This window comes from Schistocerca piceifrons, chromosome 3 (assembly GCF_021461385.2).
Source record: "Schistocerca piceifrons isolate TAMUIC-IGC-003096 chromosome 3, iqSchPice1.1, whole genome shotgun sequence".
NCBI lineage: Eukaryota > Metazoa > Arthropoda > Insecta > Orthoptera > Acrididae > Schistocerca > Schistocerca piceifrons.
Window position 1 is genome coordinate 201,254,223 of NC_060140.1, and position 23,192 is coordinate 201,277,414.

General features: G+C 42.8%; 1 protein-coding gene and 1 pseudogene across 1 annotated transcript in view; both read right to left on the reverse strand.

The window, feature by feature from the left end:
• LOC124788513 (fibronectin type 3 and ankyrin repeat domains protein 1-like) overlaps positions 1-23,192 on the reverse strand; it is a 158,122-nt gene that overhangs the window by 128,753 nt on the left and 6,177 nt on the right. The window contains exon 2 of the mRNA XM_047255782.1: positions 7,653-7,843. Within this exon, the coding sequence (XP_047111738.1) occupies positions 7,653-7,837 (185 nt within the window). The 5' untranslated portion in view covers positions 7,838-7,843. The remainder of the gene's footprint in view (positions 1-7,652; positions 7,844-23,192) is intronic.
• On the reverse strand, positions 18,606-18,723 carry LOC124790787 (annotated as a pseudogene).

Genomic DNA, 23,192 nt, shown 5'->3' on the forward strand with positions numbered 1-23,192 from the left:
TTTCCCTTCTTTGCTTAGAACTGGGTTTCCATTAAAGCTCTTGATATTCATGCAAGTGGTTCTCCTTTCTCCAAAGGTCTCTTTAATTTTCCTGTCGGCAGTATCTATCTTACCCCTAGTGAGATATGCCTCTACATCCTTACATTTATGCTCTAGCCATCCTTGCTTAGCCATGTTGCACTTCCTGTCGATCTCATTTTTTAGAGTCGATCTCATTTTTTAGACGTTTGTATTCCTTTTTGCTGCTTCATTTACTGCGTTTTGATATTTTCTCCTTTCTTCAATTAAATTCAATATTTCTTCTGTTACCCAAGGATTTCTACTAGCCCTCGTCTTTTTATCTAATTGATCCTCTGCTGCCTTCACTACTTCATCCATCAGAGCTACACATTCTTCTTCTACTGTGTTTCTGTCCCCCATTCCTGTCATTTGTCCCTTATGGTCTCCCTGAAACTCTGTACAACCTCTGGTTTAGTCAGTTTATCCAGGTCCCATCTCCTTAAATTCCCACCTTTTTGCAGTTTCTTCAGTTTTAATCTACAGTTCGTAATCAATAGATTAGGGTCAGAGTCCACATCTGCTCCTGGAAATGTCTTACAATTTAAAACCTGGTTCCTAAATCTCTGTCTTACCACTATATAATCTATCTGAAACCTGTCAGTATCTCCATGCTTCTTCCATGTATACAACCTTCTTTTATGATTCTTGAACCAAGTGTTAGCTATGATTAAGTTGTGCTCTGTGCAAAATTCTATCAGGCGGCTTCCTCTTTCATTTCTTAGCCCCAATCCATATTCACCTACTACGTTTCCTTCCCTCCCTTTTCCTACCGAATTCCAGTCACCCATGACTGTTAAATTTTCGTCTTCCTTCACTATCTGAATAATTTCTTTTATCTCATCATACATTTCATCAATTTCTTCGTCATCTGCAGAGCTAGTTGGCATATAAACTTGTACTACTGTAGTAGGCGTGTGCTTCGTGTCTATCTTGGCCACAATAAAGCGTTCACTGTGCCGTTTGTAGTCGCTTACGCGCACTCCTATTTTTTATTCATTATTAAACCTACTGCTGCATTACCCCTATTTGATTTTGTATTTATAACCCTGTATTCGCCTGACCAAAACTCTTGTTCCTCCTGCCAGCGAACTTCACTAATTCCTACTATATCTAACTTTAACCTACCCATTTCCCTTTTTAAATTTTCTAATCTACCTGCTCGATTAAGGGATCTGACATTCCACACTCCGATCCGTAGAACGCCAGTTTTCTTTCTCCTGATAACGACGTTCTCCTGAGTAGTCCCCGCCCGGAGATCCGAATTGGGGCACTATTTTACCTCTGGAATATTTTACACAGGAGGACGCCATCATCATTTAACCATACAGTAAAGCTGCATGCCCTCGGGAAAAATTACGGCTGTAGTTTCCCCTTGCTTTCAGCCGTTCGCAGTACCAGCACAGCAAGGCCGTTTTGGTTAGTGTTACAGGGTCAGATCAGTCAATCAACCAGACTGTTGCCCCTGCAACTACTGAAAAGGCTGCTGCCCCTCTTCAGGAACCACATGTTTGTCTGGCCTCTCAACAGATACCCCTCCGTTGCGGTTGCACCTACGGTACGGCTATCTGTATCGCTGAGGCACGCAAGCCTCCCCACCAACGGCAAGGTCCATGGTTCTGGGGGGGGGGGGGGGGGGCAGGGTAATTAGTTCTGTCAAGTATAAATATAGACCCCTCTGTCTGTAGGGTAGCTCCCTTTCACGCTTACTGATTGCGATAGAAACAGTCCATTGGCATGGGAGCAACAAGAAAGGTCTCAGATGAAACAGTTGCTGAACAGTTCAAAGAAAACTTGAGTCTCATCACAAATAGGTAAGCTACTCATACAATTATAGTTGGCAGTGACTTCAATCTACCTTCCTTATGTTGACAAAAATACATTTTCAGAACCTATTGTAGATAGAAAACAACTTCTGTAATTGTTCTAAATGTTTTTTTTAAAATTATATTGAACAATTAGTTTACGAGACCATTCAAATTGTAAATGGTTACAAAAACACACTTGACCTCTTAGCCACAAATAATCCTGAGCATCACGACGGATACAGGGATTAGTGAACACACAGTCGAGCGAGGATCAATTCCGTAACAAAGAAATTCACCAAAACTAAATGCGAAATGTATCTATTTATAAAAGCAGCTAAAAATTCGGTTGACTTCTTTCTAAGAGACCGTCTCCAGTCCTTCCAAACTATGTAACTGAAGACCATATGTGGCTTAAGTTCAAAGGAATAGTATCAACAGCACTCGAGAGATTCATACCAAATAAATTAATAAGAGACGGAACTGATCCCCTATGGTACACAACACACTACAGAAAGCTGCTACAGGAGCACCGAAAAAGGCAAGTATAATTTAGACGAACGCAAAATCTCCAAGATTGACGAAGTTTAACTGAGGCTAGAAATTTGGTGCGGACTTCAATGGGAGATGCATTAAATACTTTCCACAACGAAAGTCTCTCTAGAAATGTGGCGTAAAATCAAAAGAGATTCTGGTCCTACGTTAAGTAAACCAGCGGAAAGGCTCAGTGAGTACCTTTACTGGGTGACAGCGATGAGGAGGAGGAGGGGGAGACACGGGACCCAACCCTTCGGAGCAGGTAAAATCGTGGCAAATGTCCGGCGTGGCACACAAAAGCAACAGGTTGGGAAAAAATCGGCTATTCTTCATTTTTTACCGTAACGTTTCCTCTCATCTTACAGTGAGTTGTGGAGAGTGCGTCGTGTACCATTGTAACTTCGCCATTAGTTTTACCTTCATATTCTTTCAGGGAAATGTTTGTTTTGTAAGCTATATGTCAGCAAGGTGTGACCATTGACGATGCCAGATCCCGACCTGTTGCCTTGGCTGATCATAGGAATGATTGGTTGAGAATGGGACTCCGACTCCAAAAAGCATAGCAAAGAACGAAAGATAAAAAAATAAAATAGAGACCAGTCGTAGGTGTGCAACTTGTATTTCCAAAACAACAAGGTAACAAACAGAACGTTGATTTATGGAGGGAGAAGAAAGGGAGGACGATAGCATGTAGGAAGTACGGGGTCTTCAAAAAGTGTTTCCGCAGTGCTGTATGATTGTTACCCGCGCGTACCGTATGATTGTTCGCCTGCCTGGGTTACTTCCCTTCAAGTGGACTCTCCCAACATTCCACTATTTCGTTTATCTCAGCCAGCGTCAGTAGTATCGTTGGTGTGTGTCGTTACGTCTTGACGTGAACGTTCAGGTTAATTTTCTTTGTTCGTTTGTTTCGTTTTTGTCACTATTAAAAAGCTAACCATTGAAGAACGTGTGTTTTTAGTCGAACAAGTGTTCAAAGCTGGCGGTAAATACACAGTTTCAGATCGTCAAACATTTAATTCCGTTTTCCCGGAAAGAACACTCCCACATCGCGATACTGTGCGATATTTGATTAACAGATTTTAAAGTACGGGTTCAGTGACAGATGCACCGAGAAGTAGTCGTCCTAGCGTTGTGTCTGAGGATAAACTACTCGATATTTCCGATAAAAAACCCATGAGTCCGAACAAGTCAGTAAAAAAACTCGCCCAGGAAATCGATGTTAGTGTCGGAACGGCCCACACAGCTGTAAGGAAAAAATTAGAACTTTTCCCACACAAAGTGACAGTCGTGCAAGAACTGAAAAATACTGATCTTGGTAAGAGACTGCATTATTTTCAATGGTTCAAAAATTTCATTCTACAAAATGAAAGAGATATTCTTAATGAAATGTTTTCCACTGATGAGGCGTGCTATCATTTATGATGAACTCGCAAAATTCTCGTACGTGGAGTACTGCAAATCCATTGTGTATTCATGAGGAACCACTTCATTCTGCGAAAATAGGAGTTTGGATTGCTATTTCTAGGCGTCGGATTGTGGGTCCCATATTTTTCCACGAAACAATAAACGCACAACAATACTGCAGTGATATTCTGTACCAATTCATAGGAGAACTTGTGTTAAGTGAAATACTGAACGGTTATTTTCAATAAGATGGTGCAACCGCGCATACAGCTCGCGTTTCAATGTCACTGCTTGCTGATGTTTTTGGTGATTGCATAATTTCACAGGGACTTTGGCCTCCACGATCGCCTAACCTAACACCATCTGACTTTTTCTTCTCGGATGCAGCAAAAGCAACTGTCTATAAAAACCGTCCAAAATCCGTCGATGAACTCAAAACTGCAATATCCACTTTCACTGCTTCTGTTACAGAAGAAATGTTACAGCTTGTGTTTGGAAACATGATTAGACGAATTGAGTTGTGTATTCAACAACAAGGATGGGGCACTTTCAACATTTAATGTGAAAATTTGTAAGTAAAAATGAATATTCAATAAATTAATAACTTGTATTTCACTGAGTTTCGTTTCGGTATATTCACTGCAGCGTACGGCTCGCGCGGCTAACAATCATACGGCACTGCGGAGAGACTTTTTTAACAGCCCGTATATAGATTCCTGTATAAGGAAGCGGAAGTTAGTTTATCTTACCTTCTGACGGGATGTGGAACAGTGGTGGTCATGGGCCTAAATCTGGGGAGGCCAGGAAACATACTGGAAAATCCCCTATACTTCCCTTTTGATGTATGCGCACCCAGCTTTCCTAACGATCACCACCACTACTACTACTATTACCACCAAGACGATGACGATGGCTACCACTACTACTACTACTGCTAATATTAATAATGATAACAATAATAATAATGACACTCACTTTTCTTTATAAACGAACTTGCAGATGGAGCGTTGGAGCGTTGTTACTTGTAAAACAATTTAACTGGACGATCTTCCTTCTTTACGAATCTTCCGATAGCATCGCCATTCCATGTGTCTCAGCTTTCAAGTTTTCGCAGTACTGATTTTCAATCGAGGTACAAGCAAGAGCTGATAAGCGGTCCTGTCCCATAATGTTCCTCAAGTACAGTCTTGCACGTTTAAGACAAGAAAAACTCCTTTCAAGTGAAGCACTTGTTGCAGAAATGGTAGCAATTAGACAAAATAGTTTCTGAAAGAATTCATTCTCAGTCATTTATTTGATTATGTCTCCCATGCTGACAAAGTGAAATACTTATTTATGCTGGAAAGGAAATAGAGTCTCCAGTTCTACACACAACTGCGAGCGACTTGAAGGACGCACTATGCGTTTGCAATATTGAATACACACCGTCTAAAAGAAATGCTGAGCATAGTTGGCGAACTGAGTAGTATCGCCTAATTTAAGGAAGAGCATTTTATCACAATGTGAAAATCGTGTTTCCAGTTCTGTTACAATATATCTAGCACCTGAAAGTACAACTCTTTGTATTTTGACATTAATGGATTGGCAGTGCATTCATCCATCATTTGAGCTATATCCATGGAAGCTTCAGGTTGCGAATTAGTCGAGCATTTCAATCCACGATATTTAAAAGTCGATCAATTTTTCCCCGTTTGGGCTAAGCATCCTGAGGCAGCACTGTTGCAAAGCTGTGCATCACTGTTTTTTTTTTTGTTTTTTTTTTTTTTTAGAATGTTGACAGGCGGCTCAGTCTTCATAAACACGCTTTGAAAAACAGAGAGAAAACTTGATGTTTCATACTGTGGCGAAAAAGCGCAATACCCTTGATCTTCACAGCTTTAAGACTAGTTCAGTTCCAGGTATAAAACTGTTAAGATCTCTATGAAACGCATATTCAGAGTTGCAGGATGCTTCTGAAGGTAATCTATTTCTTCTAGCGAAGTAATAACACTAAAAATACGCTAAGCGCTATACGGACTAACATGCGCCGTCCCAGTACCACGTAACTTGAGCAGCAAAAGATGTTGAGGACAGATTTCTCGTTCTGCGCATCAGAATGCTCACTCCGTAGATATTTATACTCTATGAGAAGAATGTATGGTGTAATGTTTACATGGGGTTTATTCTTATGACGAATGGAGTGTAGTAACGCCAGCCTGTGTACGTGGTTGGCCACTAAATACCGTTGGAGCAAGACAGTGTGTGAGTCTGCATATGAGCCGTGGTTAATGCTGACTGTTGTTCTGAGAAGCATGCACGGCAGGCCACCACGTGTATGATAGCATCTACACGATCATGGGCTGCTACAGAACCCATGGTTATCCTGCATCCTTTAAAAACTAGTTATAACGGATACCGATACCGTCAGTCACCTGAAAAAGTTGAAGAACGAAAAATCTCAATTATTGTATAGATGTAAGTTTCCTGTTTTATAGCGCTGTGCATAGAGCTACTTTTCTTTTCTTTGTCGGATCGACGTATTAAATTATATGTGGGCACACAGGACGTTTCACAATTCCTATTACAGGCTTGTAGGAGTTGAAGAGGAGATTTAGTAGATAAAGTTTTGATAAGGAACCCATGCCCAGGAATTTACCGTTTTGATATCAAATAAGTTTAAAGAATGGAACAGTTTCAAATCTCGCGTTTCACGGTACGCACACAAGCTGAGAAAATGGACACCTTTGTTTGTCCTCATTCTAAGCATGACATGACATACCAGTTTCTTCCGAATATAACAGTGACTGCGAGGAACTGGTAGGCTCACAATAGGGAGGGTTGGCTGTGGTGCCTCATGGATGTCATTCGTCATACAGAGCAGAACCCTATGACGAGTGCTACAAACACATTCCATGCCATGGGCTCATGTAGAGCACACGGGTCAAAGCTCATTGCATCCGTTGTGCGCATCCCATGAAGCGCTAGATTTGAAAGTGATCCTATTTTCGAACTTACTTTACATCCAAAAGGTACATTTCCGGACATAGCTTCCTTGTCAGAACTTCGTCTATGAGACCCCACTACAGCCCCTAGAAGCCTGTAATAGGAATTATGAAACACCCTGTACATACTGCATACACTTGCATAATAACAAATTATATAAGACTGTGCTACTAGTCTGTAATCAATACAGTGATCGCCATGTAACGCAGTGTATTTATGTGAGGAATGAATATTTGTTTTCAATATGTACATTGTCTAGTTCGTAGTAACAAAATTAATGAATAGGACACATAATTAGAACCTGTTTGTGGTACAGTTATTTTAAAGACGTTTTATCTGATTTTTACATTTCGTTAAAGCGCTGTCTCTACTGTATATTAATTGGCCTAAATGAAAAGATCACTGGAAATCATTGTGATCGATTAATGTAATAACGTGATACCAAAGAGTTATTAAGTGAATGCACTATTACAAGATTTTATTGTTAATTGAAAATCTACTAATCTGCTGTCTGATAATAAAGAACTTTTTGCGTATCTTATGTAACGAAGAGGTCTGAACAAAAGCCCGTGAGTAAGAATTTTCCCAGTCAATCACTCCCACACCGCCGGCCGGAGTGGCCAAGCGGTTCTAGGCGCTACAGTCTGGAACTGCGCGACCGCTACGGTTGCAGGTTCGAATCCTGACTCGGGCATGGATGTGTGTGATGTCCTTAGGTTAGTTAGGTTTAAGTAGTTCTAAGTCTAGGGGAGTGATGACCTCAGCAGTTAAGCCCCATAGTGCTCAGAGCCATTTGAACCAACTCCCACACCCCACAGTGCTCACCGTAAGGTATCAAACAGTAAAATTAGAGATGATACTGACCAGTATACAGTAACCCAGCCCCGAACGCGGTCGTGCATCTGTAACGTGTAGACGATGGAGCGATCTCCATTGCTCGCCTGTAGACCCTCTGGAGGATTCCAGGACAGCGTCACGGAGTAGCGGTCCCTGGACACTACTGATGGCTTGGCTGGAGCCTGCAATTCCACGGTATGCTCGTTGGACATCGGAGCCTGAAAAAATCGTGACTAATGTTAACATGACCTACCGATTAATGCTGAAGATGCACTTACAATAAACTTTTAATCGATCTTCAAAAATCATACCATATTGGCTCGATGCCAAACTTTCTCTAAAAAATATCTGATGTAATACTTAGCAATGTTCCCGTTAATTTACAGTGGTACATTTTCATACATAGTTTAAATGAACAGAAGAAGTTGATGCTACAGGCAGGCTAACAGGACATGTCTATCAAGTAACCAAATTTTCAACACCGCAACAGATCATCAAACATGAACTAAATTGGGGTTACTAAACATGATTTTCCGAAATTCTTTCACCGGAGAAGGTGCAGGAAATATTCCAGGATTGGAACCAACATCAGCTGCCAACTTGAGTAATTTGAAAGCAGATACACCGGGTGTTTTTGTCTCCCATTCTGAATAGGTGGAACACAATTTATTATCAATCGCAATGATGGTGATGCGGAAATCAGAGGAACAAACAGGTGGTTCCTATGGTCGATGACGCCGGAGCTCACGAAGTCAACAGCTAGCCAGATGTTAAGTTCAAAAATGGCTCTGAGTACTATGGGACTTAACATCTGAGGTCATCAGTCCCCTAGAACTTAGAACTACTTAAGCCTAACTAACCTAAGGACATCACACACATCCATGCCCGAGGCACGGACCTAAGCCCTTAGAGAATAGTTGGAAGGGCTGGGCAAGTGTTGGGCCTTGGTATTTACGGACGCCCGCGTAAGTGGATGGGGCCACATGACACATCCGTGACAGCCAAGTTGCAAGCTGTGGCCATGATACGAAGCATGATGTCTCTGATCTTCCCTCCATATCGACATTCAGGCCGGACAGGGAGAGCGCATCACTGTCAAATCGTAATTCCCTCCCTCTCCCCCCATTTAATCGGTGCACAGGACCGAATATGCTCGAACCTATCCTGACTTTGTCGAGGGAAAGCAGAAAGTTTTGATGGAATCTCCACCACATGCTTCCATGACATTTCCTCGTCGTGATTTGCTGGATCGGATGCTGGCGCTATCTGTGAATTACTTGCCGATCAATGGTTTCTAGGGTGATAGTTGACCCTGCCTGCATGTAAGTGAGTGTGTACGAACTCCTGGCTGGTGATAACCTCAAACATGTGCCACCATCAATTGCTGATGACGATTCCTTCGGTCCATATGAGGTTCCGGACGAAATGTCGAGCCCATACGTGGGAGCCCACACGGTGATTGCATGCATGGGTGGTGCACTTACTGAGTCAGGTGCAGGAGGTGGAAGAGGGTCCGGGGTCTGCAGTCACGTAAAATTCGGGCCAGACGTGGTCTATTTATAAGTTACAAGGAAGCTGGTGAGTGCTTTTGCAGCGTCGGTGGTCATCATTTCCTTGCCTGCCTGCTTTCTGAAGGTCCTGACCATCAGATCGGCTTCAGAATTGGATATTAGGTGAAACGTGGCGGTGGTGGGGTGCAGAATGCCGTTGTTTCGCGAAACACCTGAAACTCTTGAATTGAGAGCCATTGTCGAAAAGCAGGGTGGAAGGTGCCCCTCTATTGCAAATATTGTGGAGAGGTAGCTGCTGTGGTGGTGGTAGCCAACTGTCCGACATTTGGGATGTTAAAGAGGGCATAAACAAAAAGAAACCACATTGCTCCCTGGAATGATCTGGCAAAATCTGTATGCACTCATTGACAGGGAGATCAGTGCAGGGACAAGGGTTGAACTACTACACTGGGACTGATTGATTGTGACTGCACTCCTGAAATGGACTGGCGTGTCCCGCCCGATTTCCGACCTGAAGCCAATGGAATAGCTCTGGGACAAGTTAGAATGTCGATTTTGCTCTCGACCTCAACGTCCATCATCACTATCTTCTCTGGTTTCGGCTGTTAAGGAACAATGGGCTGCATTCCTGCATTGACGTTCAGACGCCACATGCAAAGTGTCGCCAGCAGACTCCAAGCCGTCATAGCCCGCATCTCGTGGTCGTGCGGTAGCGTTCTCGCTTCCCACGCCCGGGTTCCCGGGTTCGATTCCCGGCGGGGTCAGGGATTTTCTCTGCCTCGTGATGGCTGGGTGTTGTGTGCTGTCCTTAGGTTAGTTAGGTTTAAGTAGTTTAAGTTCTAGGGGACTGATGACCATAGATGTTAAGTCGCATAGTGCTCAGAGTCATTTGAACCAAGCCGTCATATAGGCGAATGGTGGATACAATGTATATTAATGTCCACTTGTAAGTGTCATACAATGATATAATTTTTCAGGTACATTCACTGATATATGTGAATACAGATTATAGTAGAGATGGTAATCTTCAAATGCAGTACATCCTTGTAGCAAAGAATACGAAACTCAATAGCACATTGTAATACAACACAATGAATAGAAGCAAAATTACACTGAAACTTTTAGCAAACACGTGTGCATAATCATTTAAACACAAGTAGAATTACTGTCATTAATCAGATAATCATCTGCTCACACAAGAAACTCAATAACTATTCGTCAGGCATTTACAGTGTCACAACTTTAGAGTCGCTGAGGGTACTAGCAATATGAAACAAAGGACGATCTCTACGAAGTGTTCCGAATGGTTCCGAATTTAACGGTCAGTACACGGCGACCGGCGGCAAACTTACCCGCCCAAGTACACTGAGGTGACAGAAGTCAAGGGAAAACCTCCTTATATCGTAATCGGACCGCCTTTCGCCTAGTGTAGAGCAGCAACTCGACGTGGCATGGACTCAGCAACTCGTTGGAAATCCTCTGCAGAAATACTGAGCCGTGCTGCCTCTATAACCGTCCATAATTGCGAAAGTGTTGTCGGTGCAGAATTTTGTTCACGAACTGACCTCTCGAAAATGTTCCATACCGTGTGGGTTGCCAAATCACTCGCCTGAATTGTCCAGAACATTCTTTAAACCAATTGCGAATTATTGTGGCCACGTGACATGACGCTCTGGCATCCATTAACATTCCATCATTGTTTGGGGGCAGGAAGTCTGTGAATCGCTGCAAATGGTCTCCAAGCAGCCGAACATAACCATTTCCAGTAAATGATTGGTTCATTGGGCCAAAGGACTCAGTCCATTCTATGTAAACACAGCCAACAGCATTATGAAGCCGCCACTAGCTTGCACAGTGCTTTGTCCACAACTTGTGTCCATGGCTTCGTGGGGTCGGCGCCACACTCGAATTCTGCCATCTGTTCTTACCAACTGTAATCGGAACTGATCTGACGCCGGCCGGTGTGGCCGAGCTGTTCTAGGCGCTTCAGTCTGGAACCGCGTGACCGCTACGGTCGCAGGTTCAAATCCTGCCTCGGACATGGATGTGTGTGATGTCCTTAGGTTAGTTAGGTTTAAGTAGTTCTAAGTTCTAGGGGACTGATGACCTCAGATGTTAAGTCCCATAGTGCTCAGAGCCATTTGAACCATTTGAACTGATCTGACCAGGCCACGGTTTTCGAGTCGTTAAGTAATAGAACCCAGTACGTTGTCCTCGATGGTGAGTGTTCATCGGAGGTGAGGGTATCATCTGGAGTGCCCCAGGGAAGTGTGGTAGGTCCGCTGTTGTTTTCTATCTACGTAAATGATCTTTTGGATAGGGTGGATAGCAATTTGCGGCTGTTTGCTGATGATGCTGTGGTATACGGGAAGAATACAAGATGACTTGGACAGGATTTGTGATTGGTGTAAAGAATGGCAGCTAACTCTAAATACAGATAAATGTAAATTAATGCAGATGAATAGGAAAAAAAATCTTGTAATGTCTGAATACGTCACAGTCACGTCGATTAAATATTTGGGCGTAACATTGCAGAGCGATATGAAGTGGGACAAGCATGTAATGGCAGTTGTGGGAAAGGCGGATAGTCGTCTTCGGCTCATTGGTAGGATTTTGGGAAGATGTGGTTCATCTGTAAAGGAGACCGCTTATAAAACACTAATACGACCTATTCTTGAGAACAGCTCGAGCGTTTGGGATCCCTATCAGGTCGGATTGAGGGAGGACATAGAAGCAATTCAGAGGCGGGCTGCTAGATTTGTGACTGGTAGGTTTGAGCATCACGCGAGTGTTATGGATATGCTTCAGGAACTCGGGTGGGAGTCTCTAGAGGAAAGGAGGCGTTCTTTTCGTGAATCGCTACTGAGGAAATTTAGAGAACCAGCATTTGAGGCTGACTGCAGTAAAATTTTACTGCCGCCAACTTACATTTCGCGGAAAGACCACAAAGATAAGATAAGAGAGATTAGGGCTCGTACAGAGGCATATAGACAGTCATTTTTCCCTCGTTCTGTTTGCGAGTGGAACAGGGAGAGAAGATGCTAGTTGTGGTACGAGGTACCCTCCAACACGCACCGTTTGGTGGATTGCGGAGTATGTATGTAGATGTAGATGTAGATGTCTAGGATCCAACCGAAATGGTCACGAACCCAGGAGGGGCACTGCAGGCGATGTCGTCCTGTTAACAAAGGCACTCGCGTCTGTGTTCTGGTGCCGTAGCCCACTGAGGCCGAATTTCACCGCACTGTCCTAAAAGATACTTTCGTCGTACGACTCACATCGATTTATGCGGTTATTTCGCTCAGTGTTGCTTATCTGTTAGCACTGACAACTCTGTGCAGACGCCGCTGCTACGGTCGTTAAGTGACGTGTTGTCCGTGGTGAGAGGTAATGACTGAGATTTGGTATTCTCGCCACACTCTTCGCATTGTTGCTCGCGGAATATTTTAATTCCCTAACAATTTCCGAAGTGGAATGTTCCATGCGTCTAACTACAAGTACTGTTCCACGTTCAGAGTCCGTTAATTCCTGTCGTGCGACCATAATCACGTCGGAAATCTTTCATATGCATCACCAGAGTACAAATGACAACTCCACCAATGCACTGCCCTTTTATAACTTAAGTACGCGATTCTCCCAATATCTGTATATGGCATATCGCTATCCCATGACTCTTTTTTTCACTTCACTGTATATCTAGTCTACTGGTGGCTCATGTGATACTAATATATATAGGTTACCAATCAATCAAAAGATCGGTACATATGGGGCCCGGAGTGCCGTTCCACAGAATGAATAATGATTCTTGAACAAAATAGTTTGACAACAACTAGCCTAAAATAAAGATGTTTACATGAGCACCGTATTTCAGTTTATCCACTTAAATGAAATGTGCACAATACGACTGCTTCATTCTGCATGTGAAACTGACACACGTCTTACGTTTTTGCGCGTCGTGTATCCATATGACAAAGATACAGTTTCAGTTACAGCAACAGCATAGCAGCGCCAATTCTGTATCTTTCCGCCTTGCCCTTGTTTATCTGCCTTTCTGCGTTCATGTTCACTTTGGGAGCACTGTTCTGAAACGAGCACTTGCTCCATTTAATCAGCCTACCATCGCCGTACTGCTATGTGTGACGTACGTCAGCGACCACTGCACTTAAGGGGGTCGAAGAAAGCGACCAGCAGGATGTAGCCGAGACACCGTGCATAATAAAGCGAGTCATGCAGGCAGTGCGTTCAGTAACCTCATTCCCATTCCTATTCCTCGGAGCTATAAGTGATTCACATACAGTTTTCCTCTGCAACGCATTTCGGTGCGTTGTTGATGTACACTATGTGATCAAAAGTATCCAGGCACCTGGCAGAAAATGACTTATAAGTTCGTGGCGCCCTCCATCGGTAATGCTGGAATTCAGTATGGTGTTGGCCCACCCTTAGTCCTGATCAGAGCTTCCACTCTTGCAGGCAAACGTTTAATCAGGTCCTGGAAGGTTTCTTGGGGAATGGCAGCCCATTCTTCACGAAGTGCTGCACAGAGGAGAGGTATCGATGTCGTCGGTGATACCTGCCACGAAGTCGGCGTTTCAAAACATCCCAAAGGTGTTCTATAGGATTCAGGTCAGGGCTTTGTGCAGGCTAGTTCATTACAGGGATGTTATTGTCGTGTAACCACTCCGCCACAGGCCGTGCATTATGAACAGGTGCTCGATTGTGCTGAAAGATGCAATCGCCATCCCCGAATTGTTCTTCAACAGTGGGAAGCAAGAAGGTGCTTAAAACATCAATGTAGGTCTGAGCTGTGATCGCGCCGCGCGATTACACCACCGCCTCCGAATTTTACTGTTGGCATTACACACGCTGACAGATGACGTTCATCGGGCATTCGCCATACCCACACCCTGCCATCGGATCGCGACATAGTGTACCGTGATTCGTCACTCCATAAAACGTCCAATCGTCGAATGTTTAAGCTCCTTGCACCAAGCGAGGCGTCGTTTGGCATTTAACGGCGTGATGTCTGGATTATGAGCAGCCGCTCAACCATGAAATCCAAGTTTTCTCATCTCCCGCCTAGCTGTCATAGTACTTGCAGTGGATGCCGATGCAGTTTGAAATTCCTGTGTAATGGTCTGGATAGATGTCTGCCTATTACACATTACGACTTTCTTCAACTGTCAGCGGTCTCTGTCAGTCAACAGCCGAGGTTGGCCTGCACACTTTTGTGCTGTACGTGTCCCTTCACGTTTCCGCTTTACTATCACATCGGAACAGTGGACCTAGGGATGCTTAGGAGTGTGAAAATCACGCATACAGACGTATGACACAAGTGACACCCAATCACCTGACCACGTTCGAAGTCCCTGAGTACCGCGGAGCGCCCTATTCTGCTCTCTCACGGCGTCTAATGACTACTGAGTTCGCTGATATGGAGTACCTGGCATTAGGTGGCAGCACAATGCACCTAATATGAAAAACGTATGTTTTTGGGGCGTCCGGATACTTTTGATCACATAGTGTAGTCTTCAGTCCGGAGGCTAGTTTGAAGCAACTCTCCACGTTAGTTTCTGCTGTAACGGTCCAGTTACATACTTGTTTTTGTTCACCGTTAAAATATTGATTTCAAGTATGATTTAAGAAAATACAGTAGAAGCCCGATATAACCCAGTTATCAGGGGACATGCTTTACTCCTCGTTATAGTATACCCGCGGTATGTCGGTATATCAAGAGTGAGCCGTGTATTGATTACGCTTGGGAAACAAGGATGAACACGCATTGCAATATTATACATATTGTATTATACAGTATTTAAATGTAAAAACATTCGAAGTAAGACATTTCAGAAAGTTACCAACTATGGTACAGCAATTAAACAAATTTCACCCAAACGTCGACCAACCAATAAGACGAGTTTCTATAACTCATATTAAGTACGCTTTGATGCAGTATGATATTTTACAACACTGCCTTCAAGCTATGGTACGTCATTCTACTGCTTTAAAGAAGTGAGTTAGTTTTCTTTGGCGAGTCATTTCACGCAGTTTTGCATTTTAGTGCATATTGTTTTATACTCATCAAGTGCAACAGCTCAATCTGGTTTGGTTCACAGTGTTGCTCCATCCACGTAACCTCTTTATTTATGCTATCTAGTATTTCCCGTGTCTTGCTTACTTCTTCAGCTTCATCACCCTGATCCTGAGCTTCATCATCCTCATCCTGGACTGCTTCACTACTCTCATTTCGAACAGTGTCAATAATGTCCTTGTCATCTAGGTACGATCACGCAAATCGGTTCTTCGTTAGCGACGACTACCCAACCGTTCAAGTCTTCAAGATCAATATTACGGTGTAGAACATCACATGTAGAGTGGATGTCATTGCAGTTGAAATCTGTGTAACTACAACAGTCGCATGGGTTATAAATCATTCATTCATTGTCTAGGCTTCTATGTCCTTGTTAACATTGTCATAGTGGCTGGACCAATGCTTTGCCGCACCAGGCGTACTGAATACGCAACACTCCTAAAATTGGCAGATTCCAAGTACATATCCATTTCTTCATCTGAATTTACTACTGAAGTGGGCAGGTCACGGCGATAAAGAGCCGTAACTGTTCGTATGATGCCCTGAATTAATGCCGTTCGTGTTTTTTTTTTTTTAAGTAAAAACCAAGTTCTGGAAGCACATAATAATAAAGCGCTGTTCAATCACAATTATAGGCTTGATGATCATTTAAATTTTCATCAGCCATTAATTTGTGTAGAATTTCAGGTAACTGTCAAGCAGATTCAATGTCGCAGCAAGCCTTCTTGTCCTTCAATAGTCGTTTAGCGAATCGCATGGCGACATTTTCGTCTTCACAACCACCCGTCGGAAGCTATAACATCTTTCTTGCCATGTAAATGAAGGTGAAATTTTTCAGCTTGGGCGTTAATAATTGTCCTGGAAAGTGGCACACCTTTACTTCTCTTTATTAAAAACCACCTGTAAAGGCATTAGTTCACGTCTTTTCCTAGTTTAGTCCTTCCTCTGCCCATTCCATCACTTCCAACTGCGTTTAGAAAACTTCTAAATTTATTCTCTTCTTTCACCTATTCTCCGATTGTTCCTTCAGGTACACCACGCTCGCGCGATAAACTTGATTTAGTTTCACCTTTCTTCACACGATCAATAATTTTTATGAAAAGGAAAGTTGCTACTCACCATATAGCGGAGATGCTGAGTCGCAGATAGACACAACAAAAAGACTGTCACAAACAAAGCTTTCGGCCATTAAGGCCTTCGTCAACAATAGACTGACACCACCAGTGGACTCAGTTGACTGAGAGTGCAGTGGCGTGCGTGTGTGTGTGTGTGTGTGTCCAGATCTATCGTTGAAGAAAACCTTAATAGCCGAAAGCTTTATTTGTGACAGTCTTTCTGTTGTGCCTATCTGCGACTCAGCACCTCCGCTATATAGTGAGTAGCAACTTTCCTTTTCATAATATTCTTACATTCCATCCTGGATTTTCAATTGTTTTATCAACAATTTTTAGTTCATCACTCACAGAACACACTTCCCATTTCTATGACACCGTAACAAGCACATAGAAATCTGGACAATGAATGAATAATTTATGATCCAGATGATGGTTGTGCTCATTTAGATTACTGCCAAGCACTGTTGCTTAGTCACTTTGTTGACTGCGACACAACGTTAAACGTGAGATGAGTATTCAAAGCTTCTGTCCAGTAATAAGGCTGATATGTCGGTAACACAAACCTAAGGTTGAGATTAATTACGTCCGTCTATTTTGGATATTGTTTAAAGAGCCTGGAAGTTGCAGCAGTAAATTATTCTGCAGAAAGGCCACATGCAGACTCTAATAAGATTTTTTTCAAGTTCATAAAATATACCGAGAGTGCAAAAATCATTCGCAAATGATATTACATTTTGGGGGGGGGGGGGGGGGGGGCATACTTTATACCGCGTTACATCCGAATCCGCAGTCTATCGGACCTCGGTAAATCGGGCTTCTACTGTATTAATTTCAAATTATTGCCGAGTGATAGTATTACGGCGACAAGTGGAAATAAATCCTTTTACAACTGATTTTCGTAGAAATTTGTTATGTGTCGTCGACGAAGGCGTTCCGACCCGCCATCCAGCTTCGAATGCTGGGGAATGCGGAACCTAGATGCATGCGGGATGAAGCGCGGAACAGCAGGTCAAGTAGCATGTAGTCTACAACCTGCTTTGGCCCTGTGGAAACAAGAAGATTAATACAATGTACCAGTGAATCCTATAATTGTATCAATTTTGGTTAGACGTGTTTATAGTTGCACGAGTTAGATCTGCTGAAGTTAAAATTAATATTTTAAAAATGAACTATAGGAAGTTATAACTACGGGGCGTATTGCCTATAATATTATTGGAAGATTCTATTTTTGTTGCTGATCCAGTGGTCACCAGATTCGTTTACAAAGCGGACTGACAAAGCGACCGCGCCTACTCGTCATCAGCGATTTCTTTCAAATTTATGGTACAAGCTTGGATTGGCCAGGAATGAGACTGACAGGAGTGGAAGCTACAGATGGCCAAGAACTAAGAAAAAAATAGCCGGGAACGTATTGTAAGGCGAACTACACAAGAACGTCGTATACAAAATTAGATTCTTTTTATTAATTTATAGTTGGTAATTTACACGTCCCCGCAACGAAACATGGACCTTACCGTCGGTGGGGTGGCTTCAGTGCCTCATCGATACAGGCAGCCGTACCGCAGGTGCCAACATACCGAAGAGGAATCAGTGGAGATGCCAGACAAACGTGTGGTTCCTGAGGAGACGCAGCAGCCTTTTCAGTCGTCGCAGGGACCACAGTCTGGATGATTGACTAACCTGTCCTTGTAAAATCAACCAAAATGGCCTTGCTGTGCCGGTACTGCGAACGGCTGAAAGCAAGGAGAAATTACAGCCGCAATTTTTTCCCGGGAACATGCAGCTCTACTCTACGGTTAAATGATGATGGCGTCCTCTTGGGTAAAATATTCCGGAAGTAAAATAGTCTCCCATTCGGATCTCCGGGCGGGGACGACTCGGGAGGACGTCGTCATCTGGAGAAACAACACTGGGATTCTGCGGATCGGAGCGTGGAAATACCTTCATCGGGCAAGTAGGTTGGAAAATTTAAAAAGGGAAATGGATGGGTTAAAGCTAGATATAGTGGGAATTAGTGAAGTTTGGTGGCAGGAGGAACAGGACATCTGACAAGTGAATACCCACCACCACTCCGTCTACAGGCCATAAGTGGCCCATCGGGACCATCCGACCGCCGTGTCATCCTCAGTGGAGGATGCGGATAGATAGGCGTGTGGTCAGCACACCGCTCTCCCGGTCGTTATGATGGTATTCTTGACCGAAACCGCTGCTATTCGGTCGAGTAGCTCCTCAATTGGCACCACGAGGCTGAGTGCACCCTGAAAAACGGCAACAGCGCGTGGCGTCCCGGATGGTCACCCACCCAAGTGCCGACCACGTTCGACAGCGTTTAACTTCGATGATCTCACGGGAACCGGTGTATCCACTGCGGCAAGGCCGTTGCCAATCGTCTCCCCCCCCAAGTACATCAATTGAAAAACACTTTCAAAGTGATTGTAAGAAATAGTATGGAATTACCTTCCAAACCTAATTTCTTAATTTTGAATCTGTCATTCTCTTCATGTTTGTAATTGAAGATATGAAGGTTACTTAACCAATATCTAGATTCAATTAATTCCATGCTTTTAAAGTTTTCTTACCATAGTCTTACACCTGCTATGTCTACATCTATAGCCATACTCTGCAAATCATCGTGAAGTGCCCAGCAGAGGGTACGTTCCATTGTACCAGTTGTTAGGTCTCTGTGGGCGCAGTAATTACTCTAATCTTAACCTCGTGATCATTATGTAAGCAGTGCATAGTGGGTTGCAGTGAATTCCTAGAGTCATCATTTAAAGCCAGTTCTTGAAACTTCATAAACAGACTTTTTAAGGATAGTTTACGTCCATCTTCAAGAACCTTCTAGTTCAATTCCTTCACTATCTCTGTGAGACACTTATACAGATTAAACAGACCTGTGACCATTCGTGCTGCCCTTCTCTATACACGTTCAGTATCCCTTCAGTCGTATACGGCATAGGTCCCACACACTTGAGCAATATTCTAGAACTGGTTGCACAAGTGAATACAGGGCTACAAATACAAAATCAAATAGGGGTAATGCAGGAATAGGTTTAATAATGAATAAGAAAATATTATTGCGGGTACGCTACTATGAACAGCATAGTGAATGGATTATCAGAAAAAAATGTTCAAATGTGTGTGAAATCTTATGGGACTTAACTGCTAAGATCATCAGTCCCTAAGCTTGCACACTACATAACCTAAATTATCCTAATGACAAACACACACACCCACGCCCGAGGGAGGACTCGAACCTCCATCGGGACCAGCCGGGATTATCAGAGCCGAAATAGACACGAAGCCCACGCCTACCGCAGTAGTACAAGTTTACACCCCAACTAGCTTCGCCGAAGATAAGATTGAAGAAATGTTTGATCAGATAAAAGAAATTATTCAGATAGTTAAAGGACACGAAAATTTAATCGTGATGGAGGACTGGAATTCGATAGCAAGAAAAGGAAGACAAGGAAAAATAGTAGGCGAATGCGAACTGGAGGAATGGAATGAAAGAGGTAGCCGCCACGGTAGAATTTTGCATAGAGCATAATTTAATAATCGCTAAATCATAAAAAAAGGTTATGTACGTCGAAGAGACCTGGAAACACCAGAAGATTTCATATAGATTATATAATGGTTAGACGGAGGTTTAGGAGCGAGATTTTAAATTGTAAGAAATTTCTAGGGGTAGATGTGAACTCTGACCACAATTTATTGGTTATGAACTGTAGATTAAAATTGAAGAAATTGGAAAAAGGTAGGAAATTAAAGAGATGGGATCTGGATAAGCTGAAAGAACAAAGGCTTGTCTGGAGTTTCATAGGGAGTATTAGGGCAACGGTTGGCTAGAACAGGGGAAAGGAATACAGTAGCAGACAAATGGGTTGCATTAAGAGACGAAATAGTGATGGCAGCAGAGATTCAAATGGATACACAGACAAGGCCTAGTAGAAATCATTGAATAACACAGGTGATATTGAAAGGAGAAAATATAAAAATGCAGCAAATTAAGCAAGCGATAGGGAATAGAAACACCTAAAACGTGAGATTGACAGGAAGTGCAAAATGGTTAGTCAGGGATGGCTAGAGGACAAATTTAAGTATCTGCAAGCATATTTCACTAGCAAAATGGTAGATACTGACTGCAGGATAATTAAAGAGGTCTTTGCAGTAAAGAGAAATATCTATATGAACATCAAGAACTCAGATGTAAAGAGAGCCCTAAGAGAGCTGAAAGGTGGAAAGAATATATATAGGATGTATACAAAGGAGATCAACTTCAAGTCAGTATTTCAGAAATGGAAGAGGACAAAGATGAAAATGAAGTGGGACATACGTTACTGTGAGAAGAATTAACAGAGCATTGAAGGTCATAAGTCGAAACAAGACTCCTCGAGTAGACGACATTCAGTCAGAACTACTGATAGCTTTGGTAGAGCCTTCCATGACAAAACTCTTACAGATGTCGTTTAAGATGTATGAAACAGGCGAAATGTGCTCATATGCCAAGAAGAAAGTAATAATTCTAATTTCAAAATCAGTTTAATATATCACGCTTGCAGAATACAAACGCAAATTCTTTACAGAAGAATGGTAAAACTGGTAGAAACCAACTAGAGGAAGTTCAGTTTGGATCTCGGAGAAATAAAGGAGAACGCGAGGCAATACTGACCCTACGATTTATGTTCGGAGGTAGATTAAGGAAACGCAAACCTGCGTGTATACCGCTTCTAGACTTAAAGAAAGTTTTTGACGAAGTGGACTGGAATAACTGTTTTGTGAATATATAAAAGCACCACGCACACGGAAACACCGTTGGTGGAACCACACATGTGACCAAGCTATTGACCAACGAATCAGTGCATGGAAAAAATTTAGTAGCCATAAATCCCAAGAGAATTGAATGAACTTCTTGGAAACACAGAAGCAATCAAGCAAAATCATTTGCAGTGAAAAACGACAGTATGACAAACGGCGACTGACAGAGATCGAATCGGACTTCATGAAGAACAATACAAGAAACTTCTACAGAACGTTCAGAGAAAATATGACTGGATATCAACCACCCAACTTGTGCTTCAGAAGACCGGATGGAATCCTAGAAACCAATACCAAAAACAATTGTGACATTCTGGCAAAGTACTTTGAAAAACTGCTCAACACGGACCCCCCTATGGAAGAAATGATGACAGAAACGAGCACATACAATCCAGATAGTGAACTTCCAACTCTAGAAGAAGTTAAAGAAATAATCAAGTCACTCAAGAATCGTAGAACACCAGGAGAAGATGGCATCATCGCGGAAATCTGAAAGTTACAAGACCCAGAACTTACCAAAGACATCCACAGGATCTTGGAAGACATCTGGAAGACCATGAAAATTCCTGACGACTGGAAAACTGCCCTGATACACCCACTACACAAAAAAGGTGACAAGAATGACCCTAACAACTACAGAGGAATATCCCTACTACCGGTCACATACAAGATCCTCTCTAAAGCTTTACTGAACAGACTAGAATGCCAGACCGACCACTTGATTGGGGAATACCAAGCAGGCTTCCGTAAAGGGCGGTCTTGTGCGGAACAAATTTGGAACCTGAAAATGATTTTGCAACACAAACAGAACCTGATCATTACCTTTGTTGACTTCAAAAAGGCGTACGACTCTATCGACCGGAAAACTCTCTTCAAAATTCTAGCAGAATACAAAGTAGACAACAGAACACGGGCTATTATAGAGCAGACTTTAACCAACACGACCTCCAAAGTAAAGTTCTGTGGGGAACTATCAGAGCCCTTTGAAATTCGCACAGGTGTCCGACAAGGCGATGGTCTCTCACCCCTCCTTTTCAATCTGGTGTTAGATAAGGTCATAAAAGAATGGGAAACATCACAACAGGGGATAACCTTAGGAAACCTACAGATTAAATGCCTGGCTTTTGCAGACGATTTGGCGATTGTCACGAAAGGTATAAAGGAAACAAAAGACGCTATTGAAAAACTGCACGAAATCGCTTCCAAAACTGGACTACAGATCTCTTACGAAAAGACACAGTTTATGAGCACAAAGAAACTCTCATCTCTGAACACAAAGTATGGCACGATTTACAAAACGGCAAACTTCAAATACCTCGGCGAAACACTACAGCCGGCCGGAGTGGCCGTGCGGTTCTAGGCGCTGCAGTCTGGAGTCGAGCGACCGCTACGGTCGCAGGTTCGAATCCTGCCTCGGGCATGGATGTGTGTGATGTCCTTAGGTTAGTTAGGTTTAATTAGTTCTAAGTTCTAGGCGACTGATGACCTCAGAAGTTAAGTCGCATAGTGCTCAGAGCCATTTGAACCATTTGAAACACTACAAATGAGTGGACATAACAGAGACTCAAACGAAGAAAGAAAGACTAAACTGGACAAGGAATACAAAGTAGTATGGAATCATTACAACAAGAAGTCTATCTCACAAAAAGCCAAATTACGTCATTACGACACGGTGGTGCTCCCCGAGGCACTATATGCAGCAGAGACCACACTAATCCTAGGGCATACACGTATCAGACAATTAGAAAAAGTAGAACGGAAAATACTTGGGAAAATATTTGGCGCAACTAACAACAATGGAATATGGATCAAGAAACCTACAGAGGAACTGTACAAACATACGGAGACAATCACAGAAAAGATTAGAAAACGCAGACTACAATTCTATGGACACCTATACAGAATGCCATCACACAGGCTGACCAAACAGATCTTTGACTGGGTAACCACTAGAAACAACAAATGGATGGCAGAGGTAGAAAACGACCTGAACCAACTCAACATAACAGCAGACACAATAAACGACAGAATAAAA